The following is a 23,873-nucleotide window of genomic DNA, read 5'->3' as shown; positions in this document are numbered from 1 at the left end:
CTATCTGTGTCTGTGACCCCTGCCTCTCACCATCCACAGCGCCTTCCTAGAGGATAGGGGCTAAGCCTCATTCATCTCCATGTCCACAGTGCTCAGAGCCCAGGATGAAGTCAGCCTCAGGACACGGGCCACACCCTCCTCTGACTGTGCTGACTATCATGTCACTCTGAGTCACCTGCTCCCTCATTTCCAAAATGAAGCTCTGAACATGATTCCTCTGGTCCCTGTTACTAGGACTGATAGGATTTCATAACCAGCAGCATTAATTGTTTTCTTTAGAAACAGGATAAACTTGGGGAATTCCTTCTAGCAGCCCACTGAGCCCATAGACAATGCTTTGGAACCCCTTTGCAGAGCCAGCCTCCAAAGACACAGCTGTCTTGGGCTGCCCGGGAGCAGAAGGGACTCGTTCCTCACTTTGGAGAACACGCAGTGCATCTCATTGCTCTTTAGCTGCTCAGGAAATTTGAAGCTAATTAGACCGGATTGGTAAACAATGAAGCCTGTTTTCAAGCAATTGGGTTTGGCAGGAATTAAAAGTCACGGGCCAGCCTATTAGACACACAAATGACTGAATAATGACAAACCCGATCTTTATAATGCTGATAAAACTTGGCATCTCTGATAAAAATTTAAAAAAAAGAAAGAAAAGAGAAAAGAGAAAACATAAGAGAATATCTTCATGACCTTGGGATAGACATATTTCTTAGGGAAGACACAGCATGTAGAAAAGACAAATTGATAAGTAGAACTTTATCAAAATTTTTGTTCCTCAAGAAACACCATTAAGGTAATAGAAATGTGAGTCACACACTGGGAAAAAATGCCATACCTATATACAACCTATATACAACCTATATACGACCTATATACGACCTATATACAACCTATATGCAACCGAAGGAGTTGTAACCAGAATATATAAAGAACTTCTGCTACTTCAAAACAAAAGACAAACCCCAAATATTTTAAATGGGCAAAACTGGAATAGACCCTTCACAACACACACACACACACACACACATCCAATAAGTACCTAAAAATGTGCTCAGCATCATTAGTCAGTTAGTCAGCAGGGAAATGCAAACTGAAATGACAAAAAAAAAAAAACCCTATTTAACCCAAGTCACACCACACACACAGTAGGTGTGCAAGCCACATAATTATCTTCCTAGAACACAGTATGGGAGTATGTCTGCATGCCTCTGGGGGCAAGAAAAGATTTATTAAAGAGGACACAAAAAGCAAGAAACATAAAAGAAAGGAGTAATACACATGAAAACATTGAAACTGAGGATGTCTGTTTATCCAGACACCATTACGAGAAAGGACAAGCCAGCCACAGAGTGGAAGAATGTATTCATACCACACATACAATCAACAAAAGGCTCAAAGCCAGAATTTATAAAGCACTTGTATAAATCAGTAAGAAAAAGATCACCACTTCAAAATGGGCAAGAGACCCAAACAGGCACTTTGCAAAAGTCATCCAGGAAATGCAAATTAAAGTCACAGCAGCTGCCACTTATGTTGACATCATGTCCAAATGTTGGCGAGTATGTGGGCAAACGCAGGGCCCGTGATGCTGGGGCAGCTGGAAATGAGCACTGGCTTGGAGGCCAGCGCAGCACGTTTGCATACAACCCAGAATTCCACTCCAGGGTACTCACATCTATCAGTTTCCTGGAGTCACCTAACAAAGTACCGTCCACTGGGTGGCCTAACCAACAGAAATGTGATACCTCTCAGTTCTGGAAGGCAGAGTCCAGAGTTGGCTGTAGATGCTGACTCTCCCTGTGTCTTCACATCATGTAACCTCTGTGCTTGTCTGACTGTGTTCAAATTCACCCTTTTATAAGGACACTAGTCATATTGGATTAGGGCTTACCCCGATGCCCTCTGTTTAACAAATTACCTCTGTAAAAACCTTTTCTTCAAAAAAGGTCACATTCTGAGGTACTGGGGCCAAGATCCCACCATAAAAATTTGGCAAGACACAGTTCAACCCATAATAATACCCATCTTGTGCATGTACCATGCACAAAATGTGTGCAAAAATTTTAGGGCAGCATTAGTCAAAACTGCAAAAAATAATTAGAGCACATCAAATAACCATCAATAGAATAGATAAAATGCAGTAGATTCCTAAAACAAAATGTTTGCAGTAAGGAGAAGGGAAACTAGAATACTGCCGCCCTGGGGATGGGTCTCACAAAAATAACGCTGCTCAAAGAAGCCAGAACCAAAACGAAACATATATAAAGTTCAATCAACAGGCAAAAGAGAGCCGAGGGTGGCAAAGCTTCCAAAGTGGTGGAGTGAAGAGCTCTGAACACCCTTTTCCTAAGAAAGCAACAATAAAAACAGACATTTCTAGAAATTGATCAAAGGCATTGAGAAGCATTAAATGTATCTTGGTGAGGAAAAGAAGCTGATCTGAAAAGGCAGCACATACTGTATGATTCCAATGACGTGATGATCTGGAAAAGGCTGAACTACGGAGACAGTAAAAAGATCACTGGTTTCCAGAAGTCAGGATGGTGGATAAATGTCACTACACATTTGTCCAAACCCATAGACTGTACAACAACAAGAGTGATCCTGATGTCACCTGTAAACTCTGAGCGATAATGACACATCAGTTTAGGTTCACTGATTGTAATAAATGCACCACTCCAGTGGAGGCTGTTGATAATGGGAGAGGCTGGGGGTAGGGAGCATGGAGTCTGTGGGAAATCTCTACATTCTTCTTAGTTTTGCTATGAACCTAAAAATGCTCTAAAAAATTAGGTGTGTTTTTTAAAAACCTACCACAGAGGGTCAACATCAGATTTTAAAAGTCAGAAAAAAATGGCGAACTTAAATACAGATCAATAGAAATTATCCATTCTAAAGAAAATAAAGGAAAAAAATGAAGAAAAATAAACAGAATCTTAAAGACCTATCAGACATTATCAGGAATAAAAAAATGGGTAAAATGGGAGTCCCAGAAGAAGAGGTGAGAGAAAAGGAAGCAGAAATATTTGAATAAAAATGGCCAAAAATCCTAAATTTGATGCAAAACATTAAGCCATCCATCAAAGAAGCTCTATGAGATCCACACTTAAAGACATCATAGAAAAAAAAAAACTGAAAAAGACAAAAAGAAAATCTTGAAAGCAACAAGACTGAAATGATTTGGGTCCTGGGGGTCCACAGGAAGGACATAAGCCAACTTCTCATCAGAAACATAGAAACTTGAATGCAATGGGATGACGTTTTCAAGAAGAAAAAGCTGTCAACCAAGAATTCTATATCCACCAAAACTATCACTGAAAACTAAAAAACACTGCTGAAAGAAATTAAGGAAGACCTAAATAAATGGAAAGAAATCCCATGTTCACGGATTAGGAGATTTAATCGTTAGGTCGCCATCATGCCCCAAAGAGCTAGAGATTCAATATAACCAAATTACATGAATTAAACATCCAACAGTCTTTTTTGAAGAAATGGAAAATCAGAATTTAGGTATATATCAACTTACAAAGAGTCCTAAAATAGTTCAACAACTATGGAAGGCTAGAATCTGATAGTACACACAGAAGGATATACTGGACAAAACAAATGCACAAATATAAACAATTTTTTTTCTACAGGGATTATAAGGGTATACTTAAAATCTTATGTCAGTAAAATTAGACAACTTACATGAATTGGATAAATTCCTAGAAATTCCTAGAAAGACACAAATGATCAAAACTGCCTCAGGGACTTGCAGATGTGACTGAGGGTCTGGACTTGAAATGGAAAGGTCATCTTGGATTACTCAGGTGCGAGCAATTGAGTCAAATGAGTCCTTAAAAGCAGAGAAATTTTTTTGGCTGTGGTCAGAAAGAGGTACGATAACAGCAGAGGGTCAAAGAGATACAATGTCACTGGCTTTGAAGAAGGGAAAGGGGACCAAGAGCCCAGGGGTGTGGCCTCTGGCAGTGAGAAAAGACAAGGAAACAAATGCTCCCCAAATCCTCCAGAAAGAAACACAGCTCTGCTGATACCCTGACGTTAGCCTATTTTGACCCAATTTGGACTTCTGAACTCCAGAACTGTAAGATAATAAATTTCACTGTTTTAAGCCACTAAGTTTGTGGCAATTTGTTACAGAGTTAATGGAAACTAGTACAATTACCCTGATGATACCAAAGCCAGACAAAGACATCACAAGAAAAAATTTCAGACAATATCCCTAATAAATACATATACAAAAGTTAACAGCAAAATATTAGCAAACTTAAGCAACATATAAAGAGGGTCACACACCACGACCAATGGGGTTTATCCTTGGAATGCAATTTTGGTTTAACATGTGGAAGTCAACTGATGTAATACATCTTGTCAATAAAATAAAGGATCGGAATCATAAAACCCTGATGAAATAAAAACATCCGGCAAAATCCAACACTCCTTCATGATGAAAACTCTGGACATTCAAAGAATAGAAGGAAACTTTTTCACGCTGATGAAGGGTGCATACAAAAAACCCTTGAGCTAACATCTTATTCAATGGTGAAAGACTTGGTGCTTTGCCCCCAAGATCAGAAACACCACTTCCAATAAACAGGGCCCTGGGAAATTCCAGCCAGTACAGTCAGGCAGGAAAAAATAAAGGGCATAGAGATTGGAAGGGAGGAAGTGAAACTGTCTTTATTGACAGAAACATGATTCTATATGTTGAGAATCTTAAGGAATCCGTACACAAATCATTAGGACTAATAAATGAATTCTGCAGGATCACAAGATCCCAGATCAATATACCAAATTCAATTTTATTTCTATACATCAACAATGAACAGCCTGAAATTGATATTAAAATAATTCCACTTGCAATGGCATCAAAAAGAACAAATACTCAGGAATACATTGAAGAAAAGAAGTTTGAGGCTTGCACAGAGAACTACACAATATTGCTGTGAGATTAAAGGCCTAAGGAATGGAAGAGCAATTCTAGTCTGTGGGTTGAAAACTTTGGTTTGTTAATATGGCAATTCTCCCCAGATTGATCACTGGAGTCAATGCAATTTCCATCAAAAGCTGGAAGTCTCTGTTTTTGTCTTTCAGAAATTGACAAGCTGATCTTAAAATGTCTATAGAAAGGCAAAGGACCCAGAGTAGCCAAAATAATCTCCAATACTAAGAACGAAGTTGAATGATCCACACTGCCCAATCGCAAAACTGCCTATAAAACTACAGGAAATCAAAAGAACGTGGTTGTGGCAGAAGGACAGACACATTGATCAACGGGACAGAATGGAGAGCCCAGAAATAAAGTTTTACATTCACAGCCTACTTATCTTTGACAAAGGTGCTACAATGGATAGTTTTACGTTTCGACTTGGCTACAGTTCCTAGTTATCCCATCAAAACCTAACCTAGGAGTGGCTCTGATGACACTTTGTAGAGGAGGTTAAAGTCCACAGCCATTTTTTAAGTAAGGAAATCATCCTACCCGACCTGGGCGGGCCTGATTGCATCTGTTGAGAGGCTGCAAGAGCACCGCAGCTGCTTCCCTGAAAGCAAGCTCTTGGCAGGAGAGTCCCAGCCTGCCCTTGCTGACGGCCTGCCCGAAGAGTTTGGGCCTTGTCGGACCCTGCGATCTCATAAGCTGATTCTTTATAGCAAAACCCTTAATACACGTCTAGCCCTGAATCCTAACCGACACGGGCAATTCAACGGGGACAGGATAGTTATTTCAACAGAGGGCGCTGGACAATTCATTTCCACATGCAAAAAGATCACTTTAGACCCTCACCTCACATCGTACACAAAACTGGTACAGAATGTTTCATAGACCTAAATGTAAGAGCTGACACCGTGCAACCATTTAGAAGAAAGCATAGAAAAAGAAAATCCTTAGGATTCTATTAATCGAGTTCTCAGATACAACAGCAAAGGCATGGTGCACTTAAGAAAAAAATGTATACATTTGATGTCATAGAAATGAAAAACTTTTGCACTTCAAAAGACATTTTTTATTATGAAAATTAAAAAAAAACAGCCTACAGACTGAGAGAAAATATTTGTGAATCATGTATCTGATAAAAGACTTATGACCAAAATATACAAAGACCTCCCATGACTCAATAATCAACTCAGTAGTAGGACAAAGGACCCAAATAATATGAATGGCTGATAAGCATGTGGACAAAAATGCTCAACACCATTAGTTATTAGGGAAATGCGTATTAAAACCACTCATTAGCATGCTACGATTTAAAAGGTTGTTGGTAGCAAGTGTCCGAGAGGTTGTGGAGAAAAATATCCCCCACACAACTGCTGGGGGAATGAAAGCGGTGCAGCCACTTCAGAAAGCAGTATGGCGGTTTCTTAAAAAATTACACAAAAATCTTTTCATATGATTCAGCCATTCCACTCCTTGGTATTTATTCAAGATAAATGAAAATGTACATCCACACAAAGAAAATTTTGGCAAATGTTCCTTGCATCGTTTATACTTGATAGCCAAAAAGTGGAGATAATCCAAAGGTCCCTTAAATGGTAAGTAAACGAGACGTCTTTGACCCATTTGCTGGAATACTACTTAGCGACAGGAAGAAAGTCACCAACGTGATGTGCATCCTGCAGCACAGGTGACCCTCAGAGACATTACGCTAAGTGAGAGAAGCTGGACACTAAAAACTGCAGAAGACCCCACTTACACGAAATGTTTTTTGAAAAGGCAAACCTATAGAGACAGACAGAGGCTAAGTGGTTGTCTGAGGAAGGTGTGGGAACAGATTCACTGAAAGTGAGCAGGACATCTTTCTGGGCTGATGGAAATATTCTAGGCCAGAATTGTAGTGATGTCTGTACAACTCTGCAGATTGACTAAAAATCGTTAAAACATCCACTTAAAAGGAGTAAGTTTTGTGATATGTAAACAATGCTTCAATGAAAGTGTCTTTGAAAATAAACACAAAAGCTACAGCATAAAAAACAAACAAAACCAGACTGGTTAGGGTTGTAAAGTTAAGTGATTAAAGTACGAAGAAAACAAGGTAGTTATTATCCTGAAAACTGGGTGGTGATCCCCTGTAGTGGGTAAGAGCTGGAGGGAGAAGCAGGTGGGTAGGAGGGGCACTGGGGGCTTCTGGGACTCTGACCACACCCTGATTCTTGACCTGGATGGTGGGCAACGGGCTGCTCACTTTGTGATGAAACTTTAAATATATATTTTGCTGTATACACTTGTCTGGATGTATGCTCTGTTATACAACAATAAACCTATAGGATACCAACCAAAATTATATGGTTTCTAGGAATAAATCTAACACAACTGGGAAGACCTGACTGCAGTAAATTAGAGAGCTCTGGGGAAATGACAGCCTCTTCAACAACTGGTGTTGGCAAAACTGGACAGCTACATGCAAGAGAATGAAACTTGATCACTGTCTAACCCCATACACAAAAGTAAACTCAAAATGGATCAAAGACCTGAATGTAAGTCATGAAACCATAAAACTCTTAGAAGACAACATAGGCAAAGATCTCTTGAATATAAACATGAGCAACTTCTTCCTGAAAGCATCTCCTCGAGTGAGGGAAACAAAAGCAAAAATGAACAAATGGGACTACAGCTTCTGTACAGCAAAGGACACCATCAGCAGAACAAAAAGGCGTCCTACGGTATGGGAGAATATATTTGTAAGTGACATATCAGACAAGGGGTTAACATCCAAAATATATAAAGAACTCACAAACCTCAACAAATAAAAAGCAAATAACCCAATTAAAAAATAGGCAGAGGATCTGAACAGACACTTCTCCCAAAGAAGAAATTCAGATGGCCAACAGGCACATGAAAAGATGCTCCACATCCCTAATTATCAGGGAAATGCAAATAAAAACCACAATGAGATATCACCTCACACCAGTTAGGATGGCCAACATAGAAAAGACTAGGAACAACAAATGCTAAGGAAGATGCGGAGAAAGGGGAACCCTCCTTCACTGCTGGTGGGAATGTAAACTAGTTCAACCATTGTGGAAAGCAATATGGAGGTTCCTCAAAAACTAAAAATAGAAATACCATTTCACCCAGGAACTCCACTCCTAGGAATTTACCCAAAGAAAACAATTTCTCAGATTCAAAAGACATATGCACCCCTATGTTTACTGCAGCACTATTTACGACAGCCAAGAAATGGAAGCAACCTAAGTGTCCATCAGCAGATGAATGGATAAAGAAGAGGTGGTACATATACACAACGGAATACTATTCAGCCATAAGAAACAAATTCTACCATTTGCAACAACATGAATGGAGCTGGAGGAGATTATGCTCAGTGAAATAAGCCAGGTGGAGAAAGACAAATACCAAATGATTCCCCTCATTTGTGGAGTATAACAACGAAGCAAAACTGAAGGAACAAAATAGCAGCAGACTCGCAGACTCCAAGAAGGGACTGGTGTTTACCAAAGGGGAGGGGTGGGGGAGGGAGAAGGGGATTGAGGGGTACCAGGATTGGTGCACATGGTGTGGGGGGATCATGGGGAAGACAGTGTAGCACAGAGAAGGCACATAGTGGATCTGTGGCATCTTCCTACACTGATGGACAGTGACTGCAATGGGGCGTGGGGAGGACTCGATAATATGGGTGAATGTAGTAACCACATGATTTTTCTTGTGAAACCTTTATAAGAGTGTATATCAATGATACCTTAATTTAAAAAAAAGAGAACTACAGAGCTCCATTGAGAGACGTTAAATCATGCCTTAATCAACACACAGTAGTGTGAAAGTGTCACTGTACCCCACACTCATCTGTGGCATGTTGCCCCCCAGCTGTCCTGACTCCTGAGACTCAGAGCTGTGGCCCTCAGGACAGCGAGGTGCTGTCCGGGCATAGGGAGGGCACTGTGGGCGCGGAGACTGACTGGCAGCAGTGGGAAAGACAGCATCTGAAAAGGAAGAAACTAGTTTACAAATAACCAACAAATAAAAGTTAAAAATCAATAAAAAATAGAATAAACTCTGAAATGTGGGTGAACAGAAAGGACAAAGGCAGAGTGCTGGGGAGGCGGGGTCCTGTGACTGCCAGCCCAGCCAGGTCGGGCATTCTGGGGTAACCGCCAACAGAACAGGAGAGGGGGCAGGGGAAGGGGCGGGCGGAGGGGCACTACAAAATAAAACCCAGAGAAAGAGGGACAACCAAGAGCCACAAAATAGTCACAAAAAAGGAGGTCAGGTCTTCAGCGTGCGGTGGCTGTTAGGCGCCCCTTGTCGCGTGGACACCCGGCCCTGGCCCGTCGGGGATGATGGCAGGGAGCCGGGGGTACCTTCCCCAGCCTTCCAGCAAGTGGAGCTGGCGCGGACGGAGCTGCCCACCCCCAGCCTGGGCGTCTCCCCAGGAGCAGGCAGGAACCCCTTCTCTCCAGCAGGGCGGCCCCTTCCCTCGGCCTGGAGAGATTGCGGGCGGGCGCCCGGGAACCAAATCCTCTCCCACCGACCGGCGGCAATGGACGGCGGGGAGGGGCTGCGCCCACGCGGGACCCTCAGGGAGCCGGCCTGCCAGCGGCCCCAGAGACCCCAACGCGCAGGGGTCGGGCCAAGCTCGGCCGCGGGGGGAGGGCGCACGCAGCCCGCTCCCCCCCTGCGGCCCTCCTCCCACCCCCTCGGGGCTGGCAGCTGTCCGCCCTAGGGGTCCGCGCACCGTGTCCTCCCAGGCCGAGGGCTCCTCCCGGCGGGCTGCGACCACCGCAGCCCCACCGCGCAAAAGGCACCCACGGCATCTCCCACGCAGCTTCGCGGGGCGGGGGGGCCGCGCGGCCTGCGGGCGGAGGTTGCGTCTAGACGCGCCCCCCGCCGCCAGCTTCGGGCTCAGGAAACGCGACAGCCCAGCAAACGGTGGGCAGGGCGCTGCAGGGGACCCGAGCGGCTGGACTCTACAGTTGAGTCTGAGGGCTCCTACTCGGGTGCCACGCCCCAGTTCCATGCACAGAACCAAGTTGGTGGCCAGGGCAGGGGTGTCCTGAGAGGTCAGGGCTGCACTCAGGCCCACCTCCTACCACCGTCACCCTGCGAGTCCCCCCTTCCCCAGCATTCAGGGGAGAGGGCATTCGCTGGATCAGCTTACTGGTTGGAGAGCCCCAGTGCCCCTGTTGTCTCAGGGGGGGCTCCAGGCACACCCAGGTAGTCACCAGGATTCTTAGGCTGGCCAGGCTTCTGGGGCTTTGGGTTCTCAGGGTGAGCAGGTGTACAGGGGTTGGGCAGGTAGGTGGGAACGAGTGTGTGATGGTGCTGCGGTCACACTACACAGCCATGGTCACATCCAGCCCTGCAGGGGACCAGCAGTGTGACCCTCTCTCTGAGGTCATCCATCCACCCTCTGGGTACAGCCTGCTCACCTCCTGGGGTGCCTGCCAGGTGGCGCACACAGCAGGCACTGGGAATGTGGCCAAATCAAGGACCAGGAGGCGGCAGATTGGGGGCTGTCTGGGAATTGAAAATGGAAATTCAAAGATGACCCCCCCACCCCCCCAGGCACCCTAGGTCCCAATGTGAACCAGCTGGGGACGGGGGGGGGGGGGGGGGGGCGGGGGAAGGGGGAAGGGGGCCATAGATTTATTAGGAGCCTCAGGGGCCTGGGGCAAATCCACAGAATCCCCTCCACTGGGTTACTGCCATCGACCCAAACGTGGAGCTAGTGTCCACTGGGTCCGGCTGCGCCTAGGCTACAAGAGATTCACCCTGGCCACCACCTGCTTGCAGCCAGTGACAGCAAACTCGCGGCCGGCGATGCGGTAATAGCTGAGCTGTGCGGCCAGGGACTCGGCGCGGGCCTGCTCGGGAAAGAAGCCCTCCCCGGCCATCTCGTCCCGGAAGCAGCTGACCACGTCCCGCTTGTCCAGCAGCAGGAAAGGCACGATGGCCGCGGCCTGCCACAGTGGGTGCTCGCGGACCAGGAACGCCTTCAGGCCGGCGCGCAGCTCCTCCTCTGTCTGCAGCGCCGCCGCTGCGGCCCGGGTGCTGTGGGCGCCGTCGCGGCTCAGGGGCAGCGCATGGGACGCGTTCTGCAGCACGAAGCGCGTGACCTCTGCGCCTCCCACGCCGCTGAGGAGCACGTAGATGGCGTTACGAAAGTGGTGCGAGCGCTGCGGCTGCAGGAAGCCGTGCAGCTCGTCCAGCAGCTCCGGCGGCGTGAGCTCCACCTCGTCCAGCACCAGGAGCGGGGTCTTCTCCTCTAGCTCCGCCCGCGCCACCACCTCGGCCACGCGCCGTGCCAGCTGCTCGCGGCAGTCATGCGCGGCGTGCGGCCCGGGGCAGTGGTGCCGGGCGTGATACTGCAGCACAAGCGCGCCGTCCTCGAGCACCGCGCGGAAGTGGCGCGCCAGCAGGCGGCCCACATGGCTCTTGCCCACGCCGCTGGGCCCGTGAATTGCCAGCAGCAGTGGGCGGCTGTGCACGTGCGTGGCCAGGTAGTCCCGCAGCAGAGCTACGATGCGTCCCACGGCTGCCGGCTGGCCGAACACAGAGCGCTGCAGCTCCTTCTCCAGCCCGTCAAGGTCGTAGCGCTGCGCGTTATCGTCCAGGTTCTCGATGGCGTTGAGCACCTGGAAGCCCACGATGGCCACGAGCAGCAACAGGCAGTGCTGAGCGCGGCTCCGACGCTCCGCGCGTGGCCGGCACTTGCGCGAGGTCTCGGGGTAGAGCACCACGCGGCTGCGCCCGCGCCTCTTGCGCGGCGTCCTGGAGGTCAGCTCGGCCGGGCCGTCGAAGGTGAAGAATCTTGGCCGGTCCAGGTCCGCGCGCGGTGCCCCGGAGCTGCAGCCCGGCCGGGGTGCCCCGGGCCCAGAGGGCGGGCCCACGCCGGTCGGCAGGAGGCGCCGCTTGCGCAGAAGGCACACGCGGCGGCGCAGGCGGACCACAGCGCGCAGCGGCGCGACCACTCTGTGGCAGGGGACGCCGGGGGCCCCGGCCGCGGGCTCCGAGCTGAGCTGGCCGCCGTCCATGGTGCGGGGCGCTCGGCATGCAAGTCGCCCTCCCTGAAACGGGAAGGCGGGAGGGTCCCCAGACTTCCCCTTGGGCGACCACGACCCTTCCCCCGAGTAGCCCCACCCCCCGGAAGGTCCTCGCAGTGCGCCGGGTCTGCCCCACGGCCGGGGCCTGCGCACAGGCCTCGCTGGGCCAGAGTCTCGCCCCTGACCAGGAAGCGGCTCCGCGCGGGGCCCCAATGCAAATCTCTCGGGCCCTCCCAGGAGCAGCTGCGGGCCTTGAGGAAGTGGCTGGAGGGAGGGGGGGGGGGGGCAGCTTATCGGAGGGCAGACCGGCTTCCTGGAGGAGGAGTCATGCCAGCCAGGCGCCGCGTAGGGGTAAAGAAGGGTCAAGGGTGGGCCTGCCCTCCACCAGCACCTCCGACTGCTGGGAGCCTGGGGCCCTCCGTGTCCCAAGAGGGGCCACAGGCAACAGAGGCTTCAGCACCCCGAGTTCAGAGGTGCCCTCACCACACTTAAGAACATTTAGGGGAAATTCTAGCTGGAACTAATGCTTTTCAGCTTGGGCCCCAGCCGTATCCCCAGGCTGAGCCCAGGCCTCCCAGCTCCCCACCCCAAAAACCGGAAACACTTGGAGTGGCAGCAGGGAGCCCCCAACCCCCAGACGGACGGGGGTGAGGTGTAAGGATGGACAAAAAGACCAGAGAGGAAGGAGAGATGGAGACAGAGAAGACAGCTGTAGAAAGGTGGGTGGATGATGCCCCTGGCCCCAGCCCACCCCCCATACCTGCAGCTGCTTCAGATCAGGCCCCTGCTGGCCTCCAGCCCCCCAGGAAGGCCCCCTGCTGGCGCCAGTCGTTGGGGCCTGCCACTGAAGCAGCATAAAACGCTGACTTCCTGGTGAGGGTGGGGTAAGTCGGGTCCCTCTGGCCAGCTCAGGCCTGGAGGCGCAGCAACACCTGCGGGTCCCCAGGGAGCTCCCAGGGTTGAGGCGGCTCTGGGGAGGTTTCCGTTTTGATGCAAAGGAAGTGAGTCAGGGGTGCGGCGCGGGCGGGACTTAGGCTGGTCGGAGGCGCCGGGTGGGGGGGGAGCAGTCCTGTCTGGCTTGCCCAGGTCCTCTGGCCAGTGGGTCACCTACCCACCCCCGCCCTGCAGTCCTCCAAACCCTCCTGGCTAGAGCCAGGCTCTGGACCCTTGTTGAGGCAGAGGCATCCCTACCCCGAGATGCCACCGCCAGTCTGCTCTCGGACCACCACCTCCCCAGGGACACAGCCTACATTTGACCCTATAAGGGCCCTGCAGGGGATCCTGGCTGCCTGTAAGCAAGGAGTGGGGGGTAGGTCCTGTGCCCTAATCTCTCCCCACCCTCCTTTCCCTCCCCTGACCCCAGCCTGACAGCTTCCAGAGTAGGGCTCATTTCCTATTCTAAAAGCCCCTCGACCAGGGCCTGGGGCTCCACTGACCCCATCTCCTGCTTCTACTTCCCCTGCCCCCCAGCCCTGAGCCCTCCAAAGGGCAGGGTAGTGTGCGCTCAGGCAGAAATTCTAGAACTGGGGGAAACGTCATGCCCAGGGGAAACGTCATGCTCAGGGGAAGCAAATTTAGAAAGAACCTGGACCCTTCCCCAAACACCAGCACGACGTGGCCCTGCCCCACCACCTCCCGCCTCTGCAGAAGGACCTGCCTGAGGACCCTCTGCACCTCCCACTCCACCGCCAGCTCTGTCTGTAGCCCATACAGAGAAATTTGTCAGCCGGTAACGACCCAAGCCAGTCGTGGCACTGAGCCCATCCACACCTGCAGGCCACCCCCCGTCTGTCCTGCAGACACACTGCACACACAGGTCCCACTGCCCAGCACACTGGGCCCCTTCCCTGTGCCACAGGGAGGATCTGCATTAGGGGAATGCTGGTCCCAGGCTGGGGCTCCCACTCTTTCCAGATCATGGGATTCACAGGCCTCCTGGTGACGGGTGGAGGTTTCTGTCTGCCCATCCGTCCAGTGTCCTCTGGCAGGCCCACTGCACTGAGAAACCACTGCTTGGCATCCTCTTCTCCAGCCTCGGGGCCTGGCCCGACCTGCCACCCCTTTGCGTGTGGGGCCCGGTGCTCAGGGATCCCCCAGGCACCTCGCCTACCGTGTGTGCTGGCAGTGCTTCCACCCTTCCCAGGACCTCCCCTGCCCGGGCCTAACTGAGCCTCGCAGCCTTAGCAAGGAAGGAGGGACCTGCCATGCAGCCCGGGACCTGGCTTCCTGACCCCCAGCGTGGCCCCCACACATCTGCCTCCTCCCTGAGAACTCCCCCACAGGCAGGGCTGAGGATCCAGGCGGGCCCGCAGACTGAACACCCCTCGAAGGAGCCTGCCCGCCTGGCCTGCGTTCAGTGCCCAGCCTGTGCAAGCACAATGCATTCACCAAATGCCTTTTATTCACGAAAGTCAGCCCCACTGTGTGTAACAGCAACCCCTCACTGGGCCAAGACAGCATGGCCGAGCAAGGAGTTCCGGCTTCAGGGGTAAACTGAGGTAGCAGGCGGGAGGCCTAGGCTTCTTTGGCCGTACCTGCTCCATGGGATGCTGCCAGCCAGGGTAGGAGCAGCTCCCTGCTTCTGGGGTCCAGGGTCAGCCAGAGTGTCCACTGTCAGACCTCAGAAGCAACCTGGACAGAGCTGGGTTCATTTGCAGGCGTCCTGGCCCACAAACCAATCTGCCAGCAGGGCTGGCCCAGCCCGTCCCTTCACACTATGGCCCCTCTGCCCTCTCCCCTTGGAAAACAGGTGGCTTAGTCCTAATCCCAACTACTGCCCTTCTGTTCCTCCTCTGCAGTGGGTACCCACCCTGTGAGGCAGGCATGAGCAGGCGTTCCATAGCTGGAAAGCATGAGAAGGAACGCAGGTCCCGTTTACACAGATGGCACACCCCTTCCAGGACCCCGTTCAGGGCGGGGCTGTGGCTGTGGAGGGGCACCACCCACAGGACGGCCTGCAGGGCAGAGGGGGTCTCACCCAGCCCACCTGAGCCCCAGGAGCAGCCGACTCGCTTCAGGAGACATGGGGCCCCAGCACTCACAGGTCCCTACCGGGGCACTGCCCAGTCCTGAGCAGCCCAAGGAAAGCCTCAGAGCCCAGTGGGGGCGGGCACAGCGGGCAGGGGCAGCTCCAGGGCCGGACTCTCAGTGGCCTGGGCTGGGCTGGGCTTGTGGTGGTCCAGCTGCCCCAGCTTTTCACCAAGCTGGGAGTAGAGCTCCTTTACCGCGTCTCCGCTCTGCAGGGAAAGTGCAGCGTTTCGGGCAGGCCTCAGGCTACTCAGAGCGGACTCAAGTGGACAACACGCAAACCTGGAGGGGGCGTCAGGCTAGCACGGCAGGGCACCCACCTGACCCGACGGCTCCAGTGCCTTCTGCAGGACCTCCAGCTTGGATGGCGCCACCCGGTGGTGCAGGTGGACGAGGAGCCGCAGCGCGTGCCGCTGTACACTCTCCTTCCTGCAAGAGGCCATGGGCAAGGCGGCGGGTAGCTGGTGACCCCTGCCCCTCAGCCCTGGCTGCCAGGGCCCAAAGCACAGAAAGGTACCTGGCGGAGGCCGTGAGGAGGAAGCCATCGAAGAGGCTGCTGCAGAAGTCCTCCAGGGCGAACTCGTCTGCCAGCAGCGCCAGGTTCCCCGTGAGCAGGTGGAGGAAGATGTCGCCGAACGCCAGGTCACCAAAGGTCTCCACTGCAAACAGCAGGCGTCAGCCCACCTTGGGCACCACTCACACCCTGTGCCCAGGGCCAGCCCTCTGCTCCCCAGACCTGTGAATCGTAGGGAGACCCCGACTTCGGAGCACAGGTTTCCTGAGGGCCAGAAGGTGGGCCTGGGCAGGCGAGGCAGCCAGTGGGGGCCGCTGGGGGGGTCTGGGCCTAAGCAGTGAGCAGAGGTGCAGTGCCCAGGTCCGCGGGGCAGGGGTGAGCGCCCACCCCACTGGCTTTGCTCAGGGGCTGAGGGACTAGATTAAGCAGACCCCAAGACAGGGATCCCAACCAGACCAGTAACCAGAGAACAAACAGGCCACAGCCTGGCCCAGGAGTCCATGGGCTAAGGCTGGTGCCACCCTATGGGAAGAGGACAGAGGGAGGTGCTCCTTTTTTGGGGTGCCACAAACAGGAAGACTTGAGAGTGGTGGCCAAAGTGACTCAGGACAAGTCTCACAGGAGAGACTGAGCGCACGGCCAGCAGGGTGACGACGCAGCTGGAGGGCAGCAGGCCATACGGGGACGCGTGCCCAGACGCAGGGGCTGTGCCAGCTGCTACAGAAACACCAGCAGGGAGCTCTGTGAAGAGCCGCAGCTGACCCCGGCCAAGCGCAAGGTGCGCGTCTTTGGTGTCTGGCCACCGCTGTCGCAGCCTGTGGCCCGCTCACAGGGGGACATGGGGGGTGGGGGGCACATACATGGTCAAGACACCAGGGAGGCGCCAGCCAAATCCTAACTGGGGAACAAGTGCCCTGGTCCCCCGGTCAGTCCCATGTGGCCCTACAGATTATGAGAAACCCGAGAGGCAGAGGATACATGGGCAAGGGAAGGAATCCTGACCCGAACAAACCACCTGCACAAAACCATTATGTGCCACTCGGGAAATGTGGCCAGCGGGCCTGGGACCCGGGCATGCTCATGGGCTGCGGTCGTGGGCCTTAAGGGCCCTCCTTCTGTCAGGATGTCTGATCCTCGTAGCTGGGAATCAGGGTTTACGTCCTGACCATCACCAAGGCAGCCTGAGGAGGGGTGAGGGCCCTGGGCCTCCCCACACTCCACTTCTGATCTCACCAGAAGTCCCCATAATAAAAAGTTAAAAGATAGAAGAAAAATGAAAAAACCAAGCCCATCTTCACTAGACTGTACTGATGACACAAAGGAGAGAAAGAGAAAAGCACTGTAATGAATAGAAAGATGAGACAAGCAAGTGATTTATAAAACTGCTCCTGGAAGTCCCCACAAAGAGACAGATGGGCTGCAGCCGGTGGCCAGCAGGACGGCCCCAGAGGCGCTCCTGTCCTGACCCAGGAGCCCGTGGACATTCCACCTTGTGTGCTGACTGTCTCCCAAGAAGGGAGACCATCCTGCTGACGTCAGTGAGCCCCGCGCCCTCAGCGTCCTCACAGCGCGTAGCGGGACAGGGCAGCAGAGGCTGGAGCGTGCATAGCGGAGGCAGGGGGAGGGGCCAGGGGCTAAGGCTGCCTTGGCCCCAGAGGCCGGAGGGGCCAGGGAAGCCTCTTCCTGGACTTCCTTCCCGCCCTGGGCTTGGCACCGGCTTCGGACTTCTGATCTCCAGACTAAGAGAACAGGCCTGTGCCGTCGGGTTCAAGAGGGGCTAGGCACAAATTAACACCCACAACAGAGCGCTTTCCTCATGCAGAAAAGGCGGAGAACACATCACCACCACCCCATGTGTCAGTGACCTAGAAACACGCTCAGCAGGTAACAGGTGAGATCTTTATAAAGTAGGCTCACCGCCCCAGATGAGACCCGAGCCGGCGGAGGCCCCTGGGCCTGTGTGTGTGCTGGCAAAGTCAGGTGTTTCCAGAAGCCCTCCCTGGCTCATGCTGCAGCTTACTCTTGAAGGGGTCCACTCAGACCCCTCCCTCCTCTTCCCAGACTGCAGCAACTGCCCCCTGCCCTGAACTCCATGCAGCCAGAGGCTTCCAAAGGAAGTGGCTCCTCCCCCACCTCGGGTGGGGGCGCTCTCCACCACCTGCGGACTTGAGGGGCTCCATTGCCCCGCACACGTTAAGCTAAAATTAAGTTGGTTCTTCCGTCACTGTGGAGAGGACCCTTCAACATGTGGTGACAGGAGCTCAGGCATCTGTCAAAGTGCAAAGCTGAGCTCCTGCCTTTTGCCCCAAAATAACTCCAGAAGATGAGGGAGGCAGGAGGGGTCTGGCCCACAGGCGGGCACACTCACCAAGCCCCGGCAGCAGGCGGAGCAGCGCGTTCTTGTTCCTCTGCTTGGTGATGTGCAGCACGTAGTAGAGCCCCACCTCACAGGCCATGCGCTGCTCCTGCAGGAACCTGCAGGCCAGGCCATCAGTGGGGGCGCTGCCCGCATGGCCGGGGCAGCCAAGGCACAGGTCCCACCCGCAGCCCCGAGTCCTACTTGGTGAAGCTCTCTGGAAGCGTGTTCGGGTACGTGGCTGGGGCTTTCTCCTCTGCCGGGAGCTTCTGATCCACGCTGAAGGTGTGGTCGTCCACCACGAAGGACATGAGCATGGGCAGGAACCTGGTGACAAGCTCCACCTCCTAGGCAGACGGGCCCTGAGCTCACCCGCCTCCCTCACATCCATCTTGCCCAACAACCTGAGGGCCCACTCCACCTTCCTACCTCCAGAGACCCCACTTTCCTGACCTCAGGGCCCCTTAGCCCCTGGAAAAAAAGGGTAGAAGTGACCCCATCCCAAGCCCATTACCATCTTGGGCTCCTTGAAGACCTGGCTGTCGATCATGTCCCACGCTCCCTGGCCCAGTGCCAGCAGCCTGAGCAGCAGGAGGAGGTCAGGACTGTCCTGTGGGGCACGGGGCCTCAGCGTGAGCTCACCAGAGCTGTGCCCTCCCTGACCTCGCACACACCAGGACCGGCAGCTCCTCCCGTAGGCTCCACGTGCCCTCCGCAGACAACAGGTGCTCTCTGCAGACACCTGTGCAAACCTGGCCACCGCCAGTCCACCCACCTGGGAGGCAGCGTGGCCAGCCAAGCACACTCACCCTGGGCAGTGTCTCCTGGCCGACCAGCTCCTGCAGGTGCCTCACAGTGCTCAGCGACAGGGTGTTGATGGCGAAGGGGTCACACAGGATCATGGACAGATCCCTGTGAAGATGAACCTACATGAACAGGGACACCCCCAGCCCACCAAGGGGCAGCCACGGGCTGGGCTGCCTCAGCCGCTGTCAGGGGGACGGCCCTCCACGCAGAACGAGCCCATCCCACTTGGAAAGTCTTTCAAAGAAAAGCTTACATTTCATAACTTGCCCTTAACTTACTCAAGAAACTGGGAAGTTAAAAAGCCTTTTACAAAATTAAAGTCCTTCTTTTGGTTATGAAAACCTGACCTCGACTCCATCATAAATTCAACCACAGTCCCAGAGACAATCACAGAGAGAGAAGGATCGGTGACCGAGGGCTGGACAGGGCCCACACAGAGAAAGCGGCTCCGAGGATGAGACCCCACCACCTCCGGGCACAGCGGACCCCAGGATGGAGCTTCCCACCCACCGCAGGCCCTGCAGCCCCAGCCTGAGCCCCGGCTTGGCCGGGACTGCAACAGCCTCGGCCCAGAGCCCTCTCAGCAGGGACGTGAGGCGCCAGGCAGCTCTCCTGCACACCGGAACTGACTCCCTGCCCGTGCCTGTGGACACAGCACCCCAGCAGGACTGGTCAGGGCGGCCCTCACCCCAGGACTTGCTCCTGCCCCCTCTTCACTCCATCGAGAAACCCCTGCAGCTCCCGGGCCCTCTTGCTGTCCACAAACCGCTCACGGATGCAGGCGTCCAGGCACCAGGTGAACTGCAGGGACCAAGCACAGTCAGGCTGTGATCAGATACCTCAGCCTTGGAACAGTGCTCACCTCTCAGGCAGACGCCGCCCGGCCTCAGACTGCCCAGGCTCGTCCGGGTCAGCCCAGGGTAAACAGGTCTGAGGGCCCAGGTCCCCTTGGGTCGGCACAGAGGCAGCATCTGTGCTTTGTTCTGAAAGGGGGCTCTCCAGCAGCCCCCAGTGTGGGGAGGATGCTTCAGTCTCAGCAGGATCCCACAGCCCCCTAGAGGTGATGCCACCTCAGCCACACAGTGTCCATGCCGGGGCAAGAGCGTGCCTGGAGCCTGGTGCTCGCCAACGAGTGGCCTTGAAGATCCAAGGCAGACCAGAGGACGCTGGAGCAAGGGTCCAGGAGTGGCCACAGGGCCTTGCCCCGGCTGGAGGGGAGGACCAGATGGAGCAGGCTGGTGGGAGAGATGCAGGGCAGCTGGCTCTGGGTCAAGTGCCAGAGGACACTGTCTCCCAGCTGGGTGGCCGACAGGCAGGTGGGGCCCAGATACCAGGACCCTCAGCTCCAGGGGTGGAGGGACGCTGGGGGAAGGGGGCAGGTGCGCCCCACGGCAGGGGCCCGCAGGCACACCTTGTGGCAGGGGTCCACGGAGCAGATGTCGCCGACATCCAGCTCGTGCAGGCACATGAGCAGCTCGGCGCGCAGCGTGCAGTAATGCACATTCCGTGTGCGCAGGAACAGCGTGCGCAGGAACTGCAGCACCATGTCGTACAGCTTCACGTTTCTACCCACCATCTGTGTCAGCTTCTGCACCACCTGCGGCGGGTGGGCCCACACTATCACCAACAGCCTCCAATGCCCTCCTCTGCCAGTCTGGGGCTAGACCTCATGGGCTCCGGTAGGGGGCGCCCCCCTGGCTCTGAGGGGGTGAACCCCATGTCAGGCTACACGGCTTCTCTGAAAGGCCACAGGCCAGTGACCCCAGACTCCGCAGAGCCACCGGAGGCCAGGTCCCCCCACAGACCATCCTCAGTTTGGGTCAAGGCCTCACTGCCACTGGCTCAGGCCCAGCTGGGCTGCCTGGCTGTGTCTTCCCCACTGCACCCCTCCTCTGGCACCCGCAGGCCCGCCTACACCTGCTCCCTGTCTACCCTCGAGAGGCTCCTGCCCCGGCCACTCGCTCCTCGCTGGCCCTGACGGTAGCTCGGCTTGCGTATAATGGCAGGAAAGACGCACACACAGGCAGGGGCAACAGACACTGTAGCAGCCCCAAGGCCCCAGGCTGGATGCAGCAAGGAAACAGAAGAGCAGGATCCCAGACTGGGCCCAAAGGCCACCTGGAGGGAGGGCCCTGCCAAGGACTCTCCACAGGCCTTGGGGCTCCAGCAGCAGAGCAGGCCTGGCCACAACCTGCGTCTCATGTCTCAACACCGCAACACTGACGCATGCCAGCCCTGAACACGGCCCAGGGCCTGCCTCACACACGAATGAGGCAGGACGGAAAGCTCAGGACACTGGGCACAGAGCCACGGCCCCACCGGTTGACCCCCACCCGAAGACCAAGGGAGGATGCTGTCCCCTGCCAAGATCTTCTCCCCTTGCAGTGGTGAGGCCACACCTGAGCAGGAAGGCCCTGGGTCCCAAGGGAGATACTGGTTTGGAGGGAAGCACGAGGAAGGAGGGGACCACCGGCCAGGCTTCCCGTAAGACGAGCAGGAAGGCACAGAGAGCGCGGCCCGGGGACTCGCTCTGTGGCCCACCCAGGAAGCAGTGCTGCAACCACGGGCCAGACTTGGGAAGAACATCCAGTCAGGTCCTACTGCCTGCCAAACACAAGGAACCCCAAGATGGGCAGCTGAACATGACAAAATGCAACAGGACACCAAATGCCACTCGGCCAGCAGCCCCATGTCACTGTCACCTTCCTTGTGGAGTGAGTGGTCATCCAGGAGCTAGGTCAGGCAGCTTCAGTGACCCCCACCTCGTTGAGAAAAGCCAAAGTCCCCACAGTGGCCCCCGGCCTTCCTGACCTCACCCCCACCCCACTTGCCCACGTGCTCTCAGCTCCAGCCACACGGCCTCCTCATCTCCCTGGACGGCCAGACACTGGGCCTGCTCCCCTCCAGAGCCTCCGCTCACAGCCCCCTGCCTCTTCTCCCTGTCTCCCAGACTCCAGCCCTGCCTCGTCTTGCTCTGGGACCTCTTGTCTCCGCAGCCCTACCTACCCCTCGAGCTCTTGGCAACCGACACAAGACTTTTACTGCATAGAGTCCTGTCCCCCAAAAGACTGCGAGTGCCCTGACCTCCAGGGTCGGTCACTCAAGGGTCCAGGCACCTGTGGTGAGGAGTTGGCACTCAAGAAACGTTTGTCAAAGCAGCAAATGAGTCAAACATAAAATCAGAAAAAATTTCTGAGCTGAAAACAAGGTGAGCTTGACTGAAAGACACCAAGTCCATAGAGCCAAGGACCCACACCCAGGCACCACAATGCCAGCCAAACGGACAAGTCCACATGTCCAGAAGCAGAACCCAAACATTCACGGAGTGGCAGAGGGGCTGGTCACAGTGGGCCCCTCAGAGCCACCCAGCCCTGCATCCATCCTGCCCCATCTCACCTCACCCTGGCGCCTTGTCTTGGGGGAAGGACTAAAGAAATTGTGCAGGACGGAGAGCTCCGAGCTGAAGAGCGTGTTCTCCTTCTCCAGAATATACTGCTTCAGCAGCGGGGAGACCTCGTCGCCAAAGAGTGCCTGGTTGTCCTGCCAGATCTGCCGTTTCACCTCCACAGCACAGGCCCGGTACAGCTCCTTGTCAGCCATCACCAGCTTCAGCTTCTTCTCAGGAACCTACACGACCCCACAGGCTGCCTGACAAGGCCTCTCCCCCCCACCCCACCCCCCGACAACGGCAGAAACTGCCTCAAGCCCAGCCCCAAGGAACGGGGGCACCTGTGTCTGCAGGCAGAGGCAGCAGTACTGAAAATAAACCACTCTTCCCAGAAAGGGCCCTGCACCCCGACTCTCATGCCAAGCTTTTGGTCACTACGTGGCTCATCATGGAGAAGCCAGCGCAGAGGATGTGCCTTGCCGCTGTCCCTGCCTCGGGCATGCAGCTCAGGAAACTCCCTGGAGCTAAGCTGACATCTGGACCACTTCCCCAGTCCAGGATGCTGTGCAGTGGGCGCCCTGGGCATGCTGACCCCCACGGCTTTTACCTTGGGCAAGTGTTTCATGACACACATCACCACTGGCTGCAGAGATGGCATCTTCACCAGAGAAAAGCTCTTCTCCAGAAGGTCTTCCAGTTTCTTGGACCTGGAAAAACTCGCAGGCTGAGGGAGCAGCACAGGACTGAGTCGGAAGGTCTGTCCCCAGACATCTAAGGGGTCCAGTCTCCACGGGTGGGACACACGGGGCAGAGGCCCCCTTCTGGAGTGAGCATGTGTAGCCAGAGTCACAGTAGGCGCTGTGGCCGGTCCCAAGGCTGGTCGGACACCTCACCTGCCCACCCACCTCTCCTCAGCCTTCCCCTCCGAGGCAATGGCTGACACGCGCTCCAGAAGCTTGTCCCGAAGCTCATCGAACACCGACTGGTGGAACTCCAGACGGGGCGTCCCGTGCAGGTCCAAGAAGGGCAGGGCCGACTGCAGGGAGGGCAGCAGCACTCCGTTCTCTGTCTGAAGCAGCAGAAGGTCAGCCTGCGGTCGACCTGTGATCACTTTGGGGGGCGAGGGGCGCGACAACAGAAACCTCAGCCCCAGCCACGTCTGGCCAGACCCCGGACCTCCCAAACTCAGCAAGCAGGTGCAGCCATGGACCCGGCAGCGCCGGTCGTAATCGCAGAAGTTGGAGACCCCAGATGTCGGTCAACAGGGTACTGGCTGGGGACACACGGTTCCTCCGTCTGGCGACCCCGCCCCCGGCCGGACTGGCGCCCAGACGGCGCGGCCTCCTCCGGGGCCCACCTGGAACTGCTCGATGGCCTTCAGAGGCTCCGTGCAGTTGGTGAGCGTCTCCTTCAGGTCCTCGCCGTTGGCCACGCCCAGGTCCTGCAGCCCCGCGAACAGGGCCGAGGCCCCAGCGCCCGCCCGGCCCGGCGCCCCATCCCCACCGCGCTCCCCTGGCGCCGCCGAGACCGCCGAAGGCGCCCCGGCAGCCCGTTCGCCCGGGCCCCGGGGGCCACCCGAGCCCCGCTCCCCGACGCCCTCCAGCTCGGCCAGGTCCCGCCAGCAGCACGGCTCTGCTCGAACCGCAGCCGCCCACTTCCGCCCCGCAGAGCCCGGCCCGCCCACCGGCCGGGCCCCCGGAAACGCCGCCACCGCCGCGCAGAGGTTCCTGGGAGCGGCGCCGGGCTCGCGGCCGGCGCGAGGGCGGTGCCGGGGTGACGCTCACGGC

General features: G+C 55.1%; 2 protein-coding genes across 2 annotated transcripts; both read right to left on the bottom strand.

The window, feature by feature from the left end:
- Window positions 1–10,577: 10,577 nt before the first annotated feature.
- TOR4A (torsin family 4 member A) lies at window positions 10,578–13,547 on the bottom strand. Its single transcript, XM_036900847.2, has 2 exons — window positions 12,755–13,547; window positions 10,578–12,018 (listed from the first exon to the last, which is right to left on the bottom strand). Exons 1-2 carry the CDS (start codon window positions 12,848–12,850, stop codon window positions 10,708–10,710), a joined length of 1,407 nt encoding a protein of 468 aa, XP_036756742.2. The 5' UTR covers window positions 12,851–13,547; the 3' UTR covers window positions 10,578–10,707.
- Window positions 13,548–14,373: 826 nt separating this feature from the next.
- Window positions 14,374–23,746, bottom strand: NELFB (negative elongation factor complex member B). Its single transcript, XM_036900845.2, has 13 exons — window positions 23,444–23,746; window positions 22,980–23,155; window positions 22,694–22,793; window positions 22,095–22,325; window positions 20,110–20,295; window positions 19,387–19,499; window positions 18,701–18,803; window positions 18,406–18,501; window positions 18,096–18,238; window positions 17,904–18,010; window positions 15,539–15,680; window positions 15,342–15,450; window positions 14,374–15,230 (listed from the first exon to the last, which is right to left on the bottom strand). Exons 3-13 carry the CDS (start codon window positions 22,742–22,744, stop codon window positions 15,084–15,086), a joined length of 1,428 nt encoding a protein of 475 aa, XP_036756740.2. The 5' UTR covers window positions 22,745–22,793; window positions 22,980–23,155; window positions 23,444–23,746; the 3' UTR covers window positions 14,374–15,083.
- Window positions 23,747–23,873: the final 127 nt, after the last annotated feature.

Source organism: Manis pentadactyla, chromosome 3 (genome assembly GCF_030020395.1).
Source record: "Manis pentadactyla isolate mManPen7 chromosome 3, mManPen7.hap1, whole genome shotgun sequence".
In the NCBI taxonomy this organism is placed as follows: Eukaryota; Metazoa; Chordata; class Mammalia; order Pholidota; family Manidae; genus Manis; species Manis pentadactyla.
Note: the sequence above shows the minus strand (reverse complement) of the source record. Positions and strands in the feature narration are given on the sequence as shown.